General features: G+C 36.4%; 1 protein-coding gene across 1 annotated transcript; it reads right to left on the bottom strand.

Moving 5' to 3' along the window:
* Nucleotides 1-1,465: 1,465 nt before the first annotated feature.
* Nucleotides 1,466-8,924, bottom strand: LOC145558707 (katanin p60 ATPase-containing subunit A1-like). Its single transcript, XM_081620022.1, has 7 exons — nt 8,650-8,924; nt 6,035-6,509; nt 4,068-4,265; nt 3,594-3,838; nt 2,985-3,137; nt 2,807-2,894; nt 1,466-2,350 (listed from the first exon to the last, which is right to left on the bottom strand). Exons 1-7 carry the CDS (start codon nt 8,769-8,771, stop codon nt 2,069-2,071), a joined length of 1,563 nt encoding a protein of 520 aa, XP_081476148.1. The 5' UTR covers nt 8,772-8,924; the 3' UTR covers nt 1,466-2,068.
* Nucleotides 8,925-18,610: the final 9,686 nt, after the last annotated feature.

Here is an 18,610-nt window from a genome sequence, read left to right as displayed (position 1 = left end):
AGATCAGATCCATTACATACATTAGTAGACAGTGCAAATATCAAGACAAAATTAATATGGGACGGCTTATCATTTTTGTTTCTATGTATAATAGCATGACAACATTTTTTTATGGGAAATGTAAGCACCATTTAAATCATCTTTCTTACTCCTGTCCACCACTAAGAATACAGAAATCAGGCTGACCAAATTAAATAAAACTTTTCCTTTTTAGATTGGATTCCTTCATTTTCAAGTTCTAGAAAATCAACTTAGCTATAGGCGGGTTTTGCTTGGATTATACTCCCTATGTTCCAATATGTCAATGATTATTTGTCCATATATGTATTAAAAAAACATATTCAAATGTTAGATACGTCTCAATTTATGAATTCTAGGTAGGTTACATCATCATATTATTATTCATAGATTTACACTTAAAACTATGAAAAAAGTTAAATAGAACAAATGTTAAGAAACAGAGAGAGTAGGAGCTAGTTGAGACTCGAGACTAATATATGAAATCAGTGGTGGAATTTTCTATTTCCATTTTTTGTTTTGAATTGTAAAAATGAAAACTTCTTAATAGTATCCCAAGAAAAGAACTCCGTATAATATAAGCTGGATCCTCAACACAAATACTGCAATAGGGGAGATTCGATCTTCTGACCTCAAAGACATCAAAGTTACATACGGAATATATTATAAGATCAAGATGAATACCCAATCAATTACACACCAAGCAAGCTTGATAAGATTGTTATTAATACAGGTTCAAATGATAGCATTGGTATCAAGTCGGATTTAAATAAAGCACATGTGACCATACTAGAAACCAACAAGGCGATTTTTTAAAGGAGAAAGACTATACTGAACTAAAAGTTTGATACCCTAACGAGTAAATAAATCCGATCCAGCTAACGCAAGCCACGAATGTAATGAAAACATTGCTAGGAGAGTTGGCACTATCGTATGTATTAAGCAGCTTGATAAAGGAGCCTATTCAATGACAAATGTTTTACTACAAAAACACCAAGCAAGAGTACTTGACGATAAAACTCAACACAAATACTAGCAAGTATCCTGAGATGTCATCGCCTTCTCGTAATTTTAAGCCACCTCGCTTATTGCATGAATGACACCAAACTAATTTTGGTAGATCTACACATTTGTACTTGGAATACTGTATGAATTATGAAAAGATGATACAATTGACGTGTTTAGTTTCTTGTGGCATAGTTGTAGCATAAACGCAACACGAGTGTTATCTTTGATGTTCCGTGTTCAGTTTTGAAGTCGCAAATAGCAATTAACATTTTGATCAGGTCAAAACACTAGTTAGAAATGGAGATCTAACAAGAATTTTGACGAGTAATACCAGTAAATCAACTTCACCTCAAGTTTTGGTAGCTTCTTCAAATAATTCAAAGTGTTACCTTACTCGTCTTTGTTACTCTGTTGAATGTAGTCACGATGCATATCAGACTATTGAAAGAGAAAAATATCACTACTGTGTTCGAATTATTCATGAATAATAAAAAGGTGGGATTAACTTACCACACTACAAATGTTCTTTTCTTTTTTTGGAAGATCGATATCATTGTTCACTCACCACTACAAATCATAGCAATTTACATGAAATCTTAGCTTTTGCGCCTCTGACCCCACTGCCCATATTTATACAGATATACCAGGATCCAAGATCACCCCAGCAGCAGAAAAATTAAAACTGGGCGCGAAATACCCACAAAGGGTTAACCTGATTGATAAAATTTGAACTCTCACTAATCTTTGTCACCCACAACGGATCAAGGAAACATAACAACAGAAGAAGCAAGCAGGCAAAAATGCTTGCAGGTCACACAAAGGCTGGCATCCCCTCACCAACTAATCACAATTTTGGATTTACAGACATTTTGGTCGGCAGAAAATACATGACTTATGGTACATGAGATACAGATACAAGGAACAGACCATTTTTCACACTAGCAGCAGAGGAGTGCAACGATGAACATGAACCCACACAACAGATGGACGAAAGAATAGTGAATAAAAGACCAGTAATTGCTGAACTTTGAGAGCAATTCTTCTAAGCTGATCCAAATTCATGTAACCATTTTTCATGGCGCTCAATATCAGTAGCAGAGACACTGGGTTGAACTTTCCTCAATGCTTCTTCAAAATCACACATTGCAACAGGGTCATTTGAGATGTCATCTTTAGCCATATTTTTTATCTCATCTCTAGTCTTGCCTGCTATTTTACGCCTCATGCCATTCAAGGATGCATCCCTACAAACATTTGTCAGATCATCTCCACTGTATCCCTCTGTTCGCCGAGCCACTTCATCAACATCCACATCAGCAGCCATCTATAAAAACAATGTCAAGCCTTGTTAGTAAAATCAGCACATAGAAAGATGTATTTTCAAGTGTAAAATCACTAAGCACCTCCATGTTAAAAGGAAAAAAGAAAAAAAAAAAAAAATCATGATCAGACGGTTTCACTTGTCGATTTGTTAACTAATTTAAACTTTTCAGTTCCTTTACTTTGTATGTACCCGTGGTATTTACAGTTATATATTTCCATAATTTCACTTAACAAATTGAAACTGCATTATATTTCATATCTTAAAGTTTTCATGATTACAGGTGCAACATTATTATTTTCCATATTACAAAATAATCAACATGCAAGCAAGAGATCAACTCCTGTCGTGCTTGAGTCATGTTAAAATTTAAGGAAGCCAAGCGAGTTAGGGTGTACACCAGAGGCCCAGAGTATTAGAGCCTAGGAGCAATCATTTGAGAAAGGACCTGATTCTTACCTCAACAGTTCTCAAATTAATCTTTATAAGCTCTTTTCGGCTTTCAAAATTTGGAAGTGGAATATAAATACGCTTTTCCAATCTCCTCCTGTGTTACAACAACCACCAATAGTCAGGTAAACTGAAAGTTTAAAAATCTGGAGTCAAGCAATATACAAAGGATGAAGTTTAGTAAGACCTTAGTGCCTCATCGATATCCCATGGAAAATTTGTGGCTGCCAGAACCATGACTATCTTACGGTCTTCACCAGAAGAGCTAACATTTACACCGTCAACTTGAACAAGCAACTCAGACTTAACTCTTCTAGATGATTCATGCTCTCCTGAAGCCCTGACAAAGAAAGAAAACAAAAAGCAAGATAAAAAGCCATATCAGTGTAGACATACACCTTTTCTATACACCATGTACTAGAACCAAACTTTTGGAATTACTTGTAAGAATTAAGATAAAGGGATGGGTGAATCGCACACTCAAGCAGAAATAATTATCAAGGGATGAGAAGAAAACAATTTAAAAACTGCACATATTCCTGAGGGATGTGGGAGAGAAGCAGGTCAGCAGAGGTTCTAGAGTTTGTGTATATTCCTGTGTAGCCTAACATTTAAAGAGAGGATCTATTGAAGAAAATAAATAAGAATGTTGAGTTTTATAAAGCTTCTTCAATTTTCTTATCATTCTTTCTTCTTCTTCTATTTTTTATTTATTTATTTATTTTTTTTTTTTCCTGGAAACCTCACAGACAGTTCAGCATACACATAGAGCATATACAAGAAAACATTAACTAACCCTCGAGCATTGCAGAGGGAATCAATCTCGTCAATAAAGATTGTGCTTGGAGCATAAGCTCTAGCAAGATCAAACAAGCAGCGAACCATACGCTCACTTTCTCCACGCCATTTTGAAGCCAAGGTTGCAGAAGAGACATTGAAAAACGTTGTCCCACACTCAGTGGCAACAGCTTTAGCCAAAAGTGTCTTTCCCGTACCAGGAGGTCCAAACATCAGTACCCCTTTCCAGGGTCTTCTGATTCCCTGCAGAATAAAAGAGAAGTCCACGTTTTAGCAAAGATTTTTCTTATAGAGTTCACAAATTGTATAATTCTATGTAAACATTAGCCTTAACTTATGCAGTAAGAAACTAAGAAATAAGAAATTAGATGGGGTGATAGTTGTTAAGGTTACTCAAAAGAGCGACAAGAAAATGTACTTAAGACATTCAACTTCTCAAGCGATAGGTAAAGTGAAAAACAAGATAAAATACCTGGAAATACTCGGGCATCCATAAAGGAAGAACAACAGCTTCCTCGAGTAGTCTCTTTGCCTCAGTTAACCCTGCTACATCTTCCCATCTTACTCCAGGGGTAGAATCCAAGACATCCCTTTCAAGCATAGCAGCCAAATCTTCATCAGGGCCCTCGTATAGCCCCCTTTTTGATTTTCCGTCTTCAGAATCAGCACCCTGCAGTTCTTCAAATCAGTAAGGAGTAAAAGGTAAAACAAAACCTAAATCCAATAAACATAAGTTTAGGTTGAATCAACTGGGCAGCCAGAACTGTCAAAATCTAGTACAAATAGAAAATGACTTCATTATATTTCAAATTTGGTCTATTGAGAAATACATGCAGTAAAAGCTGCTTAACCAAGATGGACGATATAGTCCAACTCCAACTACCATAATTAAGCAAACACAACAATTTATTGGTTTCCATCTTTCAGGACAAAGGAACCCTGTGGCCTTCTGTGCCTTTAGTTTAGAGACTTATAAGCCACTCAAGTGACATAAAACTCCTCTGTCCAGGTTTGTATCAAAGAACTCTCAATTTCTTTCACCGGTAAATCTCTATCAGCGGTCCAGTACTATCAGGTCAACCAAACACTAGAGAAATAGGAACTCCCTTTGTGGCTAATCAGAAACTTCCTACACTCAACCAAACAGCATTCAACAATACCTAGAAAATGAAACATTGAAGGACATCTTTCTTGATAATATTACTTTCCTTGTTCAACCAAACAATCACTACATTCAATGACGACCACCCTTCTATTAGCTACACATTGCCACTTTTTCTATCATTTGTCCATCACAATATTCTTCATCATTGCTTCGAGCAAAGGCCTCAGACTGCTCCCATCAAGAAGAGTCGAGGGGCAGCGGGAAAGAAGAGATTGGTGGGTGCAACAAGCATTGCATAATCCATACCAGATCATGGGTCAATTAGAAACATTGGAGAGAGATCAAGATAAGAGTGATAATAGAAAAGGTTTAAACATAATTATGGGCTAAGGTGATTGTGGCAAAGTGGTTGTCAGTGAGAGATGGCATTGAAAACAGAAGCGATTGGGGGTTTGAGGGAAATCATTACAGTATGTTGGATCAAAGCGATTGGGGGTTTGAGGGAAATCATTACAGAAGCTAGGGAGTTGTATCTAGTAGTCCCTAACAAAACATCCAAAATTTGTTATTGTATAACCCACTTTCCTTATCAAACATATAATGATTTTAAATCATTCCTCTTTAATCCCTCTCTTGTTACTTGAGCAACACAAACACCAATATGGGCCACTGAAAGCAATATGGGCCATTGAAAGCAAACTGGGCATATCAGACCACTCCTCCAACCAAGACATGCAAATCCCCCCATCAATAAGAAAGAAGAAAATTTAACAGCCTGCTTTAAGCATGTGCTTTTCAGGAAAAGGATATTTGAAAAGTTCATCTAAGGCATCCAACCCCTTTGGACATTGTGAAAACCCCAAAACAGAAGGGCAGGATATCAACTTGACTTGCAGGCATAGTAGCTCTTGCAGATCACTTGAATCTCTAGAATGAGGAAAGTAGAAGCGATTAAGACATGGCTTTGGAAAATACATAATTGACGATCACAAAAATCGAAGGAATAACAAAACGAATGAAATGAAGATAAAAGCGAAGAAAGCAATCCACACAGCAGGTTCCAAAAAGATTAGAGAACAAACCAGCTACAGCGTGGTTTCGAATGTGATGTAATTGAAAAAAGTATAGAAGACTAAAGAACCTTTACAAATAAACAAAGCTTACCTTCACGCATACCAATTAAAAGCTGCAACTGTTACTAAATTGAGCATGCCAAGGCCCGGGGTCAAGCAATACATTGATAATCAAAGATTCGCAAATTTAAGCAAGATGAAAACATCTAAAGCTGCATATTAATAGAAAATTTGATATTGAATGATATCAACAAAACTTACCGCTGCATCCCCCTTGCTGGATTTCCCAGATCCAGCCTTTTTTCCATTAGCAGATGAACGAGCTCCAGGACCAGAGGCCCCAGACTTCGCAGAACCAGTTGCTTTTGCTCCCCGGCCAGTTGTACCAGGTTTTGTTGGACCCCCACGAGCCCAAGCCCCATCTTGAGCCGACTTTCTTGTGCCTGCTGGACCTGACCTTGTAGGCCTTCGATTCGTATCACGACTTGGTGGCCTCCAAACATCAGGATCATCCATTGGACCAGAAGAAGAAGTAGGGTACTCATCCAATGGTTGGAAGACAAAAGATGACTTGGTAGAAATTGGTGGTGAAGTAGGGCGTCGACCCACAGGAGTATCCTTGAAAGACCTTCTCTCCGCATCTAACTGTTTTACAACTTCAGTTTCCTCCATGACAGCTTTCTTTACATTCATCCACTTAGAACGAGTCATAGGATCGTCAAGAGTGTTTAAGTGCCTATAGCCATTTAAGCATTGTCAAAATTATGAAAACATGGTTCAGATTCCAGAGGACCATTATAATACAAATTAATGGTATAAACCTTGGATATAATGGCAGCCTCGACTTTTATATAAGATTCATAAGTATAGTTCTATTCACAGTGCATCAAATGGCTGCCTCAACTTATATATTAAATAAGTATAGTTCTATTCACAGGTCCACCCACACACACACATCCTTTTAACATGATACCAGACACAACACTTGTCAAAAAAAAAAAAAAACATATTTTGTGAAGATCGAATTGAAAATGACTTGGCTCTACTTCATCATGGCCACCACATTTATCTAGATAAAAGCAATCATCTTTCATCTTAAAATGATACTCGCTCTCAAAATTTCAAACTGGTCTTTCCTTGGTCATACATCAATCTAAATAGGGGCTCATAGTGAAGAAAAAATATTATACATAGGCTTACCTCTGTATGTCTGTATAGTCTAACTAAGAAGACAATTTTAAACTTTCAGGAGAACCCACAAAACAAATCCTAGAAAAGAAGGCGAAGAAAAAGAAACTACGATCTAGTTTGTTTTAGACAAGGTGGTTTTAGGAAATTATTACCGGTAGCAACCAACATCTTAACATCCTATCAAGATCCCTTAATAAGATCTGAACGAACCATGTAACCTCTCGTGACCAAGAACCTATATGTCGAGTTGATGACTACGATCTAGTTCCTTTTAGGACTATCTCTCTTTCTCATACAGCATATGTGATCTCAAATTTCCTGATTAGTGTATCTAGTTGGCTAGTTGCCTCCTATGATATGATCAAAGCATCTTAAACTTGTCTCACATATCTTGATTGTAGGTTGCATAATTGTGTATAAAACAAAACATATTTGTTTCAACCTCCAAAACATATTGTTTTTTTTTTAATTCACATCCAAGTCAGCTTGTGTCAACACAAGTACTGGAATCATATAATAATCAATAATTCATCAAAATCACCCTTACATTGGATGTAAGATACTTGAATAGATCCCTCTTCATTTGACATAAGTACCCCTGATCTTTTAAATGTATGTCACTAAACATATATAATACTACACCACTACTAGGTGCCTAACAAAAGACTCCTTGATAAAGCCTTGCACTCTTCAAAAGATTCTTGATGATTAATCCTTTAATGAAAACATCATGCAAGATTAACTTCGTGCACGATAAAACTCTCCCAAAAGTAAAGTTAGCATCGAATCATCATCAACTAGTCTTAGGAAAATCACAAAGGGTCCTGTCAATTTGTCACATTAAATTTAATCATCCACATGATAAATCTCTTCTCGTAGTAAGGCCTATAAATTGTACTTCTCCCATTTCACGATACTTAACAGTTGTTTGTATGAACTATGATCTTCTCATATTCTGCAACACTTTCACTTGAACACAAAAGAATGCCATACACTCTTTAGGAGAGAAAATATCCAACAAAGAGATCAATCATAAAACCATTGCTAACAGTAGAAATGTATATCTACAATTCCCAATTTCTCTCAGCTCCAAAATCTCTCAATACAAGAACAAAGCTAGTGTCAACAAACTCGAGCTGTAAAGTCTGCCAAAAAGCACATCGAAACAACTCTCACCCCCCCCCCCCCCCCCCCACAACAAACCCCCAGTCCTCCGTCCCCAAATAAATCCATACACACAATGCTTCCGTTGATAACAAGATCAAGACCCACAATCACTCATTACATGAAGAAAACCCAATTTTCTGAACAGCATTCGCCGAAACAAATTCAAACCCAGGAAAAAAAATGGTCACTTGATCTCCAAATTCAGCTGCGGAAACTTACTTAACTCAAATTACACATTTCTAACACTTAAACATTTATAATTACACACCTTCATTTCGTCATTTCCCTAAAAAATAGCTCCAAAAAATGGAAAATAGCTAAAAATAGTAGTATCCAAAAAATGTATAAAAGCAATGCGATTCTAAATTAATTCACAAAGTAGCTAAAATTATCTATTTAGTTTCAACATTATCTTCACCAACCATCAAATTGAAAAATCAAAACGAAATAAAAAAACAAAGAATTGAAGCTCAAGTTAAAATCCAACAAAAATTAGGGCACAGAAAAGGGGAAATTACTTGTTGATTTGAGCAATGGCGCCATCGAAGAAGATAACAGCAGTATCATAAAGACCTTCAACTGCATATTCTCTGGCCAATTTCAGATGATCTTGTAATCCCGACAATGTGGTTTCCACCATTTTCTCTCTCCTCTGAAGAAATTTGATTAATTTTTGGAAGTCTGAAACTTCGATTTGCCGAAGAATTAGGGTTTCGATTTGAAAAGAATTAGGGGTAAAATAATGGGGGAAGAGAGAGAAACGACGGCGACGTTTAAACGGTTTGGCAACGGCAATCGGAGGGGAGTGAAATTACTAGAATGCCCTTTGAGTGGGGTTTGACCTTTTGTGACTTTGTGAGTGGATATCAAACATTCAAACGGTTGTATAAGATGTAGTAGGAGCATGTGTTCAAATTTTGTATTGTGTTTTTACTCTTTTGGGTGGGAATGGAAAAGTGGATATCTTTCTCCATATTAAGAAACATAGGTAAATTCTTTAAAAAAAAAAAAATAAGGGTTTTTCTAAGCTATGCTCCCCAGGTTATTGAATTTCTAAGATGTACTCATACTTTTTCAAAGTTATAAGCTGTGTCCTCCACTTCACGATATTTTATCAACAATACCCTTTGACAGCCATTTCCTTTAACGAAAGTTAAGTTATTTTATCGACAATGGCGTCGTGACGTTATTTATTTGACACATGTGTCATTCTAATTGGTTTAACACTTAAAAAAAAAATTAAAAAAATAAAATAATAAAAATGGTTATTATTAACGTAAAAGGTTATTGTTAATAAAAATTAGTGAGGTTGAGGGCACATCTTAGACGTTTGAAAAAGCATGGGCACAGCATAGAAAACGAAGAAGTTTGGGGGCATAACTTAGAAAAATCCAAAAAAAAAAAAAAAAAAAAAAAAAAAAGCATAGGTAAAAACTTTGGTCGGGGAAAAAACCGACGTGTAAGAAGAAAGTGGCGTAGACAAGGAATCGGCTTAATTGCAGGTTGCCCCATCCTCGCTTGGTCTGACCTGTCCTTATTGAAACTCAAACTGACAGGGAAGAAAATCGGCCAAGTCATCAACTGACCAATTTCTTGTTTCAACACACAATACTGGAAGGATATATTGGATTTGTTGGAAACTTCTTTAAATCAACAAAACACACTCGCAAATAAAGAGAAGGTAGAGACTAGAGAGGAAAGGTTCTTCGTTTTCTTTTGAGTTGCTAGTTTTATTTGCTCGATTGAAGGTCAAATGTCGTATGATCGACTCAAAATTATCACACAACATATTTGTTGGTTGAATTGTTGGTTTGTGACTCTAAGGGTCTGTTCCGATTGACTGAACTCAGCTGAACTGAACTGAACTGAACTGAACTTATTAATTAGTGATTTTTAACTACGGATTAGTGATCTTTGATTATTTATTGATTATTTATTACTATACATATGTGTATATACAAATGTACATATTATTATTATTATTATTATTAATTATTGATGATTATTATTATTTATTGATTATTATTATTAGTATTATTATTATTATTGTTATTATTATTATTATTATTATTATTATTATTATTATTATTATTATTATTATTATTATTTATTGATGATTATTATTAGTATTATTATTTCAATTATTATTGTTATTATTATTATTTTTTATTGATGATTATTATTATTATTATTATTATTATTATTATTATTATTATTATTATTATTATTATTTATTACTTATTGATTATTATTATTACTTCTTGTTGTTGTTGTCGTCGTCGTCGTCGTTGTCGTTGTAATAAGAGCTTAAAAGAATGAAATTTGGCTTTATATCATTAGCAATATCATTAGACGTAAATTAAGAGCTGAACTAAACTGAACTGAACTGAATTTCAACGGAAGAGAACAGGCCCTAAATCACTATTATGTTTTAAGTCTCACACTCCATTTATTTGTATTTTACCACTTACTAGTGATGTTCAGAGTTTTTTGTGTCAAGCTTATTGAATGATGATTGTATGTGCCCTTGGTGCCAATTAGGGGAGGCAATTGTGTGTTACTAGAGCTGTCAATTCAGATAAACGGGTCGGGTAAGAGTGGGTCGGGTCAACTCGGGTCGGGTCAATTTAGATTAATTCCATAACCTATGCGGGTGGGGTTTGAGTTGGGTCATGCTTGAGTCGGGTCACGTCAGGTCATACTTCTTATCGGGTTCGGGTCGGGTTTAGGTCGGGTTACATTCGGGTCGGGTCAACAATAGGTCGAGTTTAATTCGGGTTTTCACGGGTTAAAACAGGTTAGAGTAATTCTCGGGTTAGAGTCGGGTTCGGTTGAAGTCAATAATTTGCGAGTTAGAATCAGGTCGGGTCGTTCTCGAGATTGAGTCAGGTTCGGTTCAAGTCAATAATTTGCGGATTATAATCAGGTCTGGTCATTTTCAAGTCGGGTCATTCTCGGGTTCAAATCGGGTTCGATTCAAGTCAATAATTTGGGGGTTATAATCAGGTTAGGTAATTTCCAAGTCGAGTCATTCTCGGATTCAAGTCGGGTTATGTTCAAGTCAATAATTTGCAGGTTACAATTAGATCGGGTCATTTTCAAGTCAGGTCATATTCGGGTTCAACTAACTATAAATAGATAATTATTATTTTTATCAAGCTAATTATTTCCTTTGACTATAATATGTATGACAACATACTAGGGAACTATAGTCTATAATTTAGGAAGATAATTATCTCCTTTGACAATACAACAAATATATACTATATTTAACTCTTAAATTTGAGGATGATGCTCCTTTCTTTTGCTGGTCTGGACTGACTTGGTCTCCCTAGACAAAATGCTTTGATCAACAATAATAAGGTGGTCTAAATTGCATTTAAGGTGATTTAAAATCGGGTCAGGAAGAATTTGGGTTGAATTTAGGTCAGGTCAATAACAAGTCGTGTAAATTTCAAGTCGAGTTAGTAACATATCGGGTTGAATTTTTGGGTCGGGTTAGTAATAGGTCTGGTAAAATTCAGGTCAGGTCAATAACAAGTCAGGTTGAATTTGGGTCAGGTCAATAACAAGTCGGGTTGATTTCAGGTCAGGTTTGTAACAAAAACAGGATGGGTTAAATTCGGGTCGGGTTAGGAACGGGTCGGGCTGAATTCATGTCAGGTTAGAAATAAGTCGGGTTAAATTCGGGTTAAAACGGGTTAGGGTCAATTTTGGTTCAAGTCGGGATCGGTGCAAGTTAATAAAATTGGTCGTTGTAAACCGGTAAATCGGTGCAATAAGTTGTCAACCGATAAATAGGTCGTTTAACAGCAAATTGGATGGTTCCACACACCCAATTGGACTCCCGTAGGATATTAAGGACCATGGTAAATATTTCGGCAATTTTTATTTCTGGGCAAAAAAAAGTCAAAAAATTCAAAAATTGAAGGCTAATATCCACGCTTTTTTAGAAATTTTTGAGGTTTCGAGGCCCGGTGTTGTAAAGGTTTGAAATTCTATGGGATATATCTCATGATCATATAATATCGTTTGGAACCATATATAATCATTATTTGTTGTCATAAATGTTCGTAGTATGCTTGAGTTAACGAAAAATCGTGCAAGTTGTAAACGGGTAAATTGACCGTTTAAATGCAAATTGGATGGTTCCACCTACCCAATTGGACTCCCGGAGGTTATTAGGGACCATGGTAAACGTTTCGGCAATTTTTATTTTCGGGCAAAAAAAAATAAAAAAAAATTCCAAAATTGAAGACTAATACACTTTTTGATGAGAAATTTTGGAGGTTTCGGGGCCCTGTGTCGAAAAGTCTTGAAATTCTAGGGGATACATCTCGGAGTCATATATTGCCGTTTGGAACCATATATGATCATCATTTGTTGTCATAAATGTTCGTGGTAGGCTTGATTTATTGAAATCGGTGCAAATTGTAAATCGAACTAAATTGGTCGTTTAAAGGCAAAGTGGATGGTTCCACCGACCCAATGGGACTCCCGCACGGTATTAGGGATCAAGGTAAACATTCAGCAATTTTTATTTTCGGGCGAAAAAAAGTCAAAAAATACAAAATTGAAGGCTAATATTCACGCTTTTTGAGAAATTTTGGAGGATTCGGGGCCCGGTGTCGAAAAGTCTTGAAATTCTAGGGGATACATCTCGGGGTCATATAATGTCGTTTGGAGCCATTTATGATCATTATATGTTGTCATAAAATTTCATGGTAGGCTTGATTTAATGAAATCGATGCAAGTTGTAAATCGGTAAATTGGTCGTTTAAAGGCAAATTGGATAATTAACCCCACCCAATTAGACCCCCGGAGGGTATTAGGGACCATGGTAAAAATTTTGGTAATTTTTATTTCCGGGCGAAAAAAAGTAAAAAAAATTCCAAAATTGAAGGCTTATCCACGCTTTTTGAGAAATTTTGGAGGTTTCGTGGCACAATGTCGAAAAGCCTTGAGATTTCCGGGAATACATACATTGGGGTCATATAATGACGTTTGGAACCATATATGATCATTATATGTTGTCATAAATGTTCTTGGTAGGCTTGATTTAATGAAATTAGTGCAATTTGTAAACTGGTAAATAGGTCGTCGTTTAAAGGCAAATTGGATGGTTCCACCCACCCAGTTAGACTCCCGAAGGGTATTAAGGACCATGGTAAACATTTCGACAATTAATATTTTTGGGCGAAAAAAGTCTAAAATTTCCAAAAATAAAGGCCCGGTATCCATGGTTTTTTTTGAGAAATTTTGGAGGATTCGGGGCCCGGTATCAAAAAGCATTGAGATTTTAGGGAATACATCTCAGGGTCATATAATGTCGTTTGGAACCATTTATGATCATTATTTGTTGTCATAAATGTTCGTGGTAGGCTTGAGTTAATGAAATCGGTGCAAGTTGTAAATCGGTAAATTGGTCGTTTAAAGGTAAATAAGATGGTTCCACCCACCCAATTGGATATACCGGAGGGTATTAAGGACCATGGTAAATATTTCGGCAAATTTTTTTTTCAGGCGAAAAACAGTCAAAATTTTCCAAAATTGACACGTTTTTTGATAAATTTTGGAGGTTTCCGAGCCCGGTGTCGAAGAGTCTTGAAATTCTAGGGAATGCATATGGGGGTCAAATAATGTCGTTTGGAACCATATATGATCATTATATGTTGTCATAGATGTTCATGGTAGACTTAAGTTAATTAAATGGTGCAAGTTGTAAATCGGTAAATTGATCGTTTAAAGGCAAATTGGATGATTACACCCACCCAATTGGACTCCCGGAGGATATTAGGGACCATGGTTAACATTCGGTAATTTTTATTTTCGGGCGACAAAAGTAAAAAAAAATCCAAAATTGAAGGCTAAGATCCACGTTTTTTAGAAATTTTGCAGGTTTTGAGGCCCGGTATCGCAAAGCCTTTAAAATTTTAGGGGATACATCTCGGGATCATATAATTCCGTTTGGAACCATTTATGATCATTATATGTTGTCATAAATGTTCGTGGTAGGTTTGATTTAATGAAATCAGTGCAAGTTGTAAAACCGGTAAATTGGTCGTTTAAAGGCAAATTGGATGGTTCCACCCACCCAATTAGACTCCCGGAGTGTATTAGCGACCATGGTAAACATTTCGGCAATTTTTATTTCAGGGCAAAAAAAAGTCGAAAAATTCCAAAATTGAAGGCTAATATCCACGCTTTTAGAGAAATTTTGGAGATTTCGAGGCCAGGTGTTAAAAAGCCTCGAAAATTTAAGGGATACATCTCGGGGTCATATAATTCCGTTTGGAATCAAACAAAATCATTAGATGTTGTCATAAATGTTCTTGGTAGGCTTTAGTAAATGAAATCGGTGCAAGTTGTATACCGGTAATTAATTGGTCGTTTAAAGGCAAATTAGATGGTTCCATCCACCCAATTGGACTCCCAGAGGATATTAGGAACCATGGTAAACAATTCGGCAATTTTTATTTCCGGGCGAAAAAAGTCTAAAAATTCCCAAATTAACTTTTTGAGAAATTTTGGAGGTTTCGGGGCCCGGTGTCGAAAAGTCTTGAAATTATAGGGGATATATCTCGGGGACATATATTGTCGTTTGGAACCTTATATATATAATCATAATTTGTTGTCATAAATGTTCGTGGTAGGCTTGAGTTAATGAAATCAATGCAAGTTGTAATTCGGTAAATTGGTCGTTTAAAGGCAAATTGGATTGTTTCACCCATCCGATTGGACTCTCGGAGGATATTAGGGACCATGGTTAACATTTCTTCAATTTTATTTCCGGGCGAAAAAAAGTCAAAAAATTCCAAAATTGAAGTCTTATATCCACGTTTTTTGAGAAATTTTGGAGGTTTCGGAGCCTGTTGACGAAAAGACTCGTGGTTTCAGGGGATACATCTCGGGGTCATATAATGACGTTTGGAACCATATAAAATCATTATGTGTTGTCATAAATGTTCGTGGAAGGCTCTAATTAATTAAATCGGTGTAAGTTGTAAATCGGTAAATTGGTCGTTTAAAGGTAAATTGGTTGGTTCCACCTACCCAATTGGACTCCTGGAGGATATTAGAGACCATGGTAAACATTTCGGCAATTTTTATTTTCGGGCGAAAAAAAGGCAAAAAATTAAAGACTAATATCCACACTTTTTGAGAAATTTTTGAGTTTTCGGGGCCCGGTGTCTAAAAGTCTTGAAATTCTAGAGAATACATCTTGTGGTCATATAATGTTGTTTCAACCCATATATGATCATTATTTGTTGTCATAAATGTTCGTGGTAGGCTTGAGTTGATGAAATCAGTGCAAGTTGTAAACCGGTAAATTGGTCGTTTAAAGGAAAATTGGATGGTTCCACCCATCCAATTGTACTCACCGGGGGTATTAAGGACCATGGTATACATTTCGGCAATTTTTATTTCCGGGCGAAAAAAAGTAAAAAAAAATATTCCAAAATTGAAGGCTTATATCCACACTTTTTGAGATATATATTTTGGAGGTTTCGGGGCCCGGTGTTGAAAAGTCTTTAGATTATAGGGGATACATCTCGGGGTCATAAATTGTCGTTTGGAATCATATATGATCATTATATGTTGTCATAAATGTTTGTGGTAGACTTGAGTTAATGAAATCGGCGCAAGTTGTAAACCGGTAAATTATCCGTTTAAAGGCAAATTGGATGGTTCCACCCACCCAATTGGACTTTCTGAGGGTATTAGAGACCATGGTAAACATTTCGGCAATTTTTATTTCCAGGCGTAAAAAATTCAAAAAAATCATCAATTGAAGTTATATCCACGCTTTTTGAGAATTTTTGGAGTGTTCGGGGCAGGTGTCGAAAAATCTTGAAATTATAGGGGATATATCTTGGGGTCATATAATGTCTTTTATTTGGAACCATATATGATCATTATTTGTTGTCATAAATGTTCGTGGTAGGCTTAAATTAATGAAATCGGTGCAAGTTGTAAAACGATAAATTGGTCGTTTAAAGGCAAATAGGATGGTTCCACCCACCCAATTGGACTCCTGGAGGGTATTAGGGATCAAGGTAAACATTTTGGCAATTTTTATTTTCAGGCGAAAAAAAGTAAAAAAATTCCAAAATTGAAGGTTTTTTGAGAAATTTTGGAGGTTTCGGGGTCCGGTGTCGAAAAGTCTTTAGATTATAGGGGATACATCTCAGGGTCATATAATGCCGTTTGGAACCATATATGATCATTATATTTTGTCATAAATGTTTGTGGTAAACTTGAGTTGATAAAATCGGTGCAAGTTGTAATTTGGTAAGTTGGCCGTTTAAAGGCAAATTGGATGGTTCCACCCACCCAATTGGATTCCCGGAGGGTATTAGAGACCATGGTAAACATTTCGACAATTTTTATTTCCGGGCCAAAAACATGTCAAAAAATTCATAAATTGAAGGCTATATCCACGCTTTTTGAGAATTTTTGGAGTCTTCGAGCCTCGGTGTCGAAAAGTCTTGAAATTCTTGGGAATACATCTCGGAGTCATATAATGTCGTTTGGAACCATATATGATCATTATTTGTTTTCATAAATGTTCGTTGTAGGTTTCAATTAATGAAATCGGTGCAATTTGTAAACCAGTAAATTGGTCGTTTAAAGGCAAATTGGATGGTTCCACCCATCCAATTGGACTCCCGGAAGGCATTAGGGACCATTGTATACATTTCGGAAATTTTATATCCAGGCGAAAAAAAGTAAAAAAAAAATTCCAAAATTGAAGGCTAATATCCACACTTTTTGAGAAATTTCGAATGTTTCGAGGCCCGGTGTCGAAAAGCATTGAGATTTTAAAGGATACATCTCGAGGTCATATAATGCCGTTTGGAACCATATATGATCATTATATGTTGTCATAAATGTTCATGGTAGGCTTGAGTTAATGAAATCGGTGCAAGTTGTAAACCGGTAACTTGGTCGTTTAAAGGCAAATTGGATGGTTCCACCCAGCACTCCCGGAGAGTATTAGGGACCATGGTAAACATTTCGGCAATTTTTATTTTCGGGTGAAAAAAAAGTCAAAAATTCCAAAATTGAAGACTAATATCCACGCTTTTTGAGAGATTTTGGAGGTTTCGGGTAGAGCTGTCAATTCGGGTAAACGGGTCAGGTTTGGGTTGGTAAGAGTGGTCGGGTCAACTCGGGTCGGGTCAATTCAGATTAATTCCATAACTTATGCGGGTTAGGTTATGCTTTAGTCGGGTCATAATTCTTATCGGGTTTGGGTCGGGTTAATAATAGGTCGGGTTACATTCGGGTCGGGTGAACAATAGGTCGGGTTTAATTCGGGTTAAAACGGGTTAGGGTAATTCTCGGGTTTGAGTCGGGTTCGGTTCAAGTCAATAATTTGCGAATTATAATCAGGTCGGACCATTTTCAAGTCGGGTCGTTCTCGGGTTCGGTTCAAGTCAATAATTTGCGGGTTATAATCAGGTTGGGTCATTTTCAAGTCGGGTTATTTTCGGATTCAAGTCGAGTTTTGTTCAAGTCAATAATTTGCAGGTTACAATCAGGTCGGGTCATTTCCAAGTCAAGTCATATTCGGGTTCAACTAAATATAGATAGATAATTATCATTTTTATCAAGCTAATTATTTCCTTTGACTATAATAATATATATGACAATATACTAGGGAACTATAGTCTATAATTTAGGAAGATAATTATCTCCTTTGACCATACAACAAATATGTATTATATTTATCTCTTAAATTTGAGTATGATGCCCCTTTCTTTTGCTGGCCTGGACCAACTTGGTCTCCCTAAACAAAATGATTTGATCGACAATAATAAGGTGGTCTAAATTGCATTTAGGGTGATTTGAAATCGGGTTAGGTACAATTTGGGTTGAATTTAGGTCGGGTCAATAACAAGTCGTGTTGATTTCGAGTCGGGTTAGTAACAAATCGGGTTGAATTTTTGGGTCGGGTTAGTAATAGGTCTGGTAAAATTCGGGTCGGGTCAATAACAAGTCGGGTTGAATTTGGGTCAGGTCAATAACAAATCGAGTTGATTTCGGATCGGGTTTATAACAGGTTGGGTTAAATTCGGGTCAGGTTAGGAACCGGTCGGGTTGGATTCAGGTCAGGTTAGTAACAAGTCGGGTTAAATTCGGGTTTTGACGGGTTAAAACGGGTTTGGGTCAAAATCGGTTCAAGTCGGGTTCGGTTCAAGTCAATATTTTACGAGTTGCAGACATCTCCAAGTCAGTTCATGTCCGGGTTCGGGTCTCACATACTCGGGTCAACTCGGGTCTAGGGTCGGCTTGAGGTCGGTTCAGGTCGGGTTTGGGTCACCATTTTTTCGGGTTCAGATGGGTCGGTTAATAATCGGGTTTGAGTCAGTATTTCGGGTCGGGTCAACTTTTGATAGCTCTATGTGTTGCACCTGTTTCAGGGTTTTTTATTAGTAAATTTTATTTTAATTTATTTTTTATTTTTGGTCAAAA

Source organism: Chenopodium album, chromosome 9 (assembly GCF_948465745.1).
Source record: "Chenopodium album chromosome 9, dcCheAlbu1.1, whole genome shotgun sequence".
Taxonomy (NCBI): Eukaryota; Viridiplantae; Streptophyta; class Magnoliopsida; order Caryophyllales; family Amaranthaceae; genus Chenopodium; species Chenopodium album.
The sequence above is the reverse complement of the archived record's forward strand: the minus strand, read 5'-3'. Positions and strand labels throughout refer to the sequence as shown.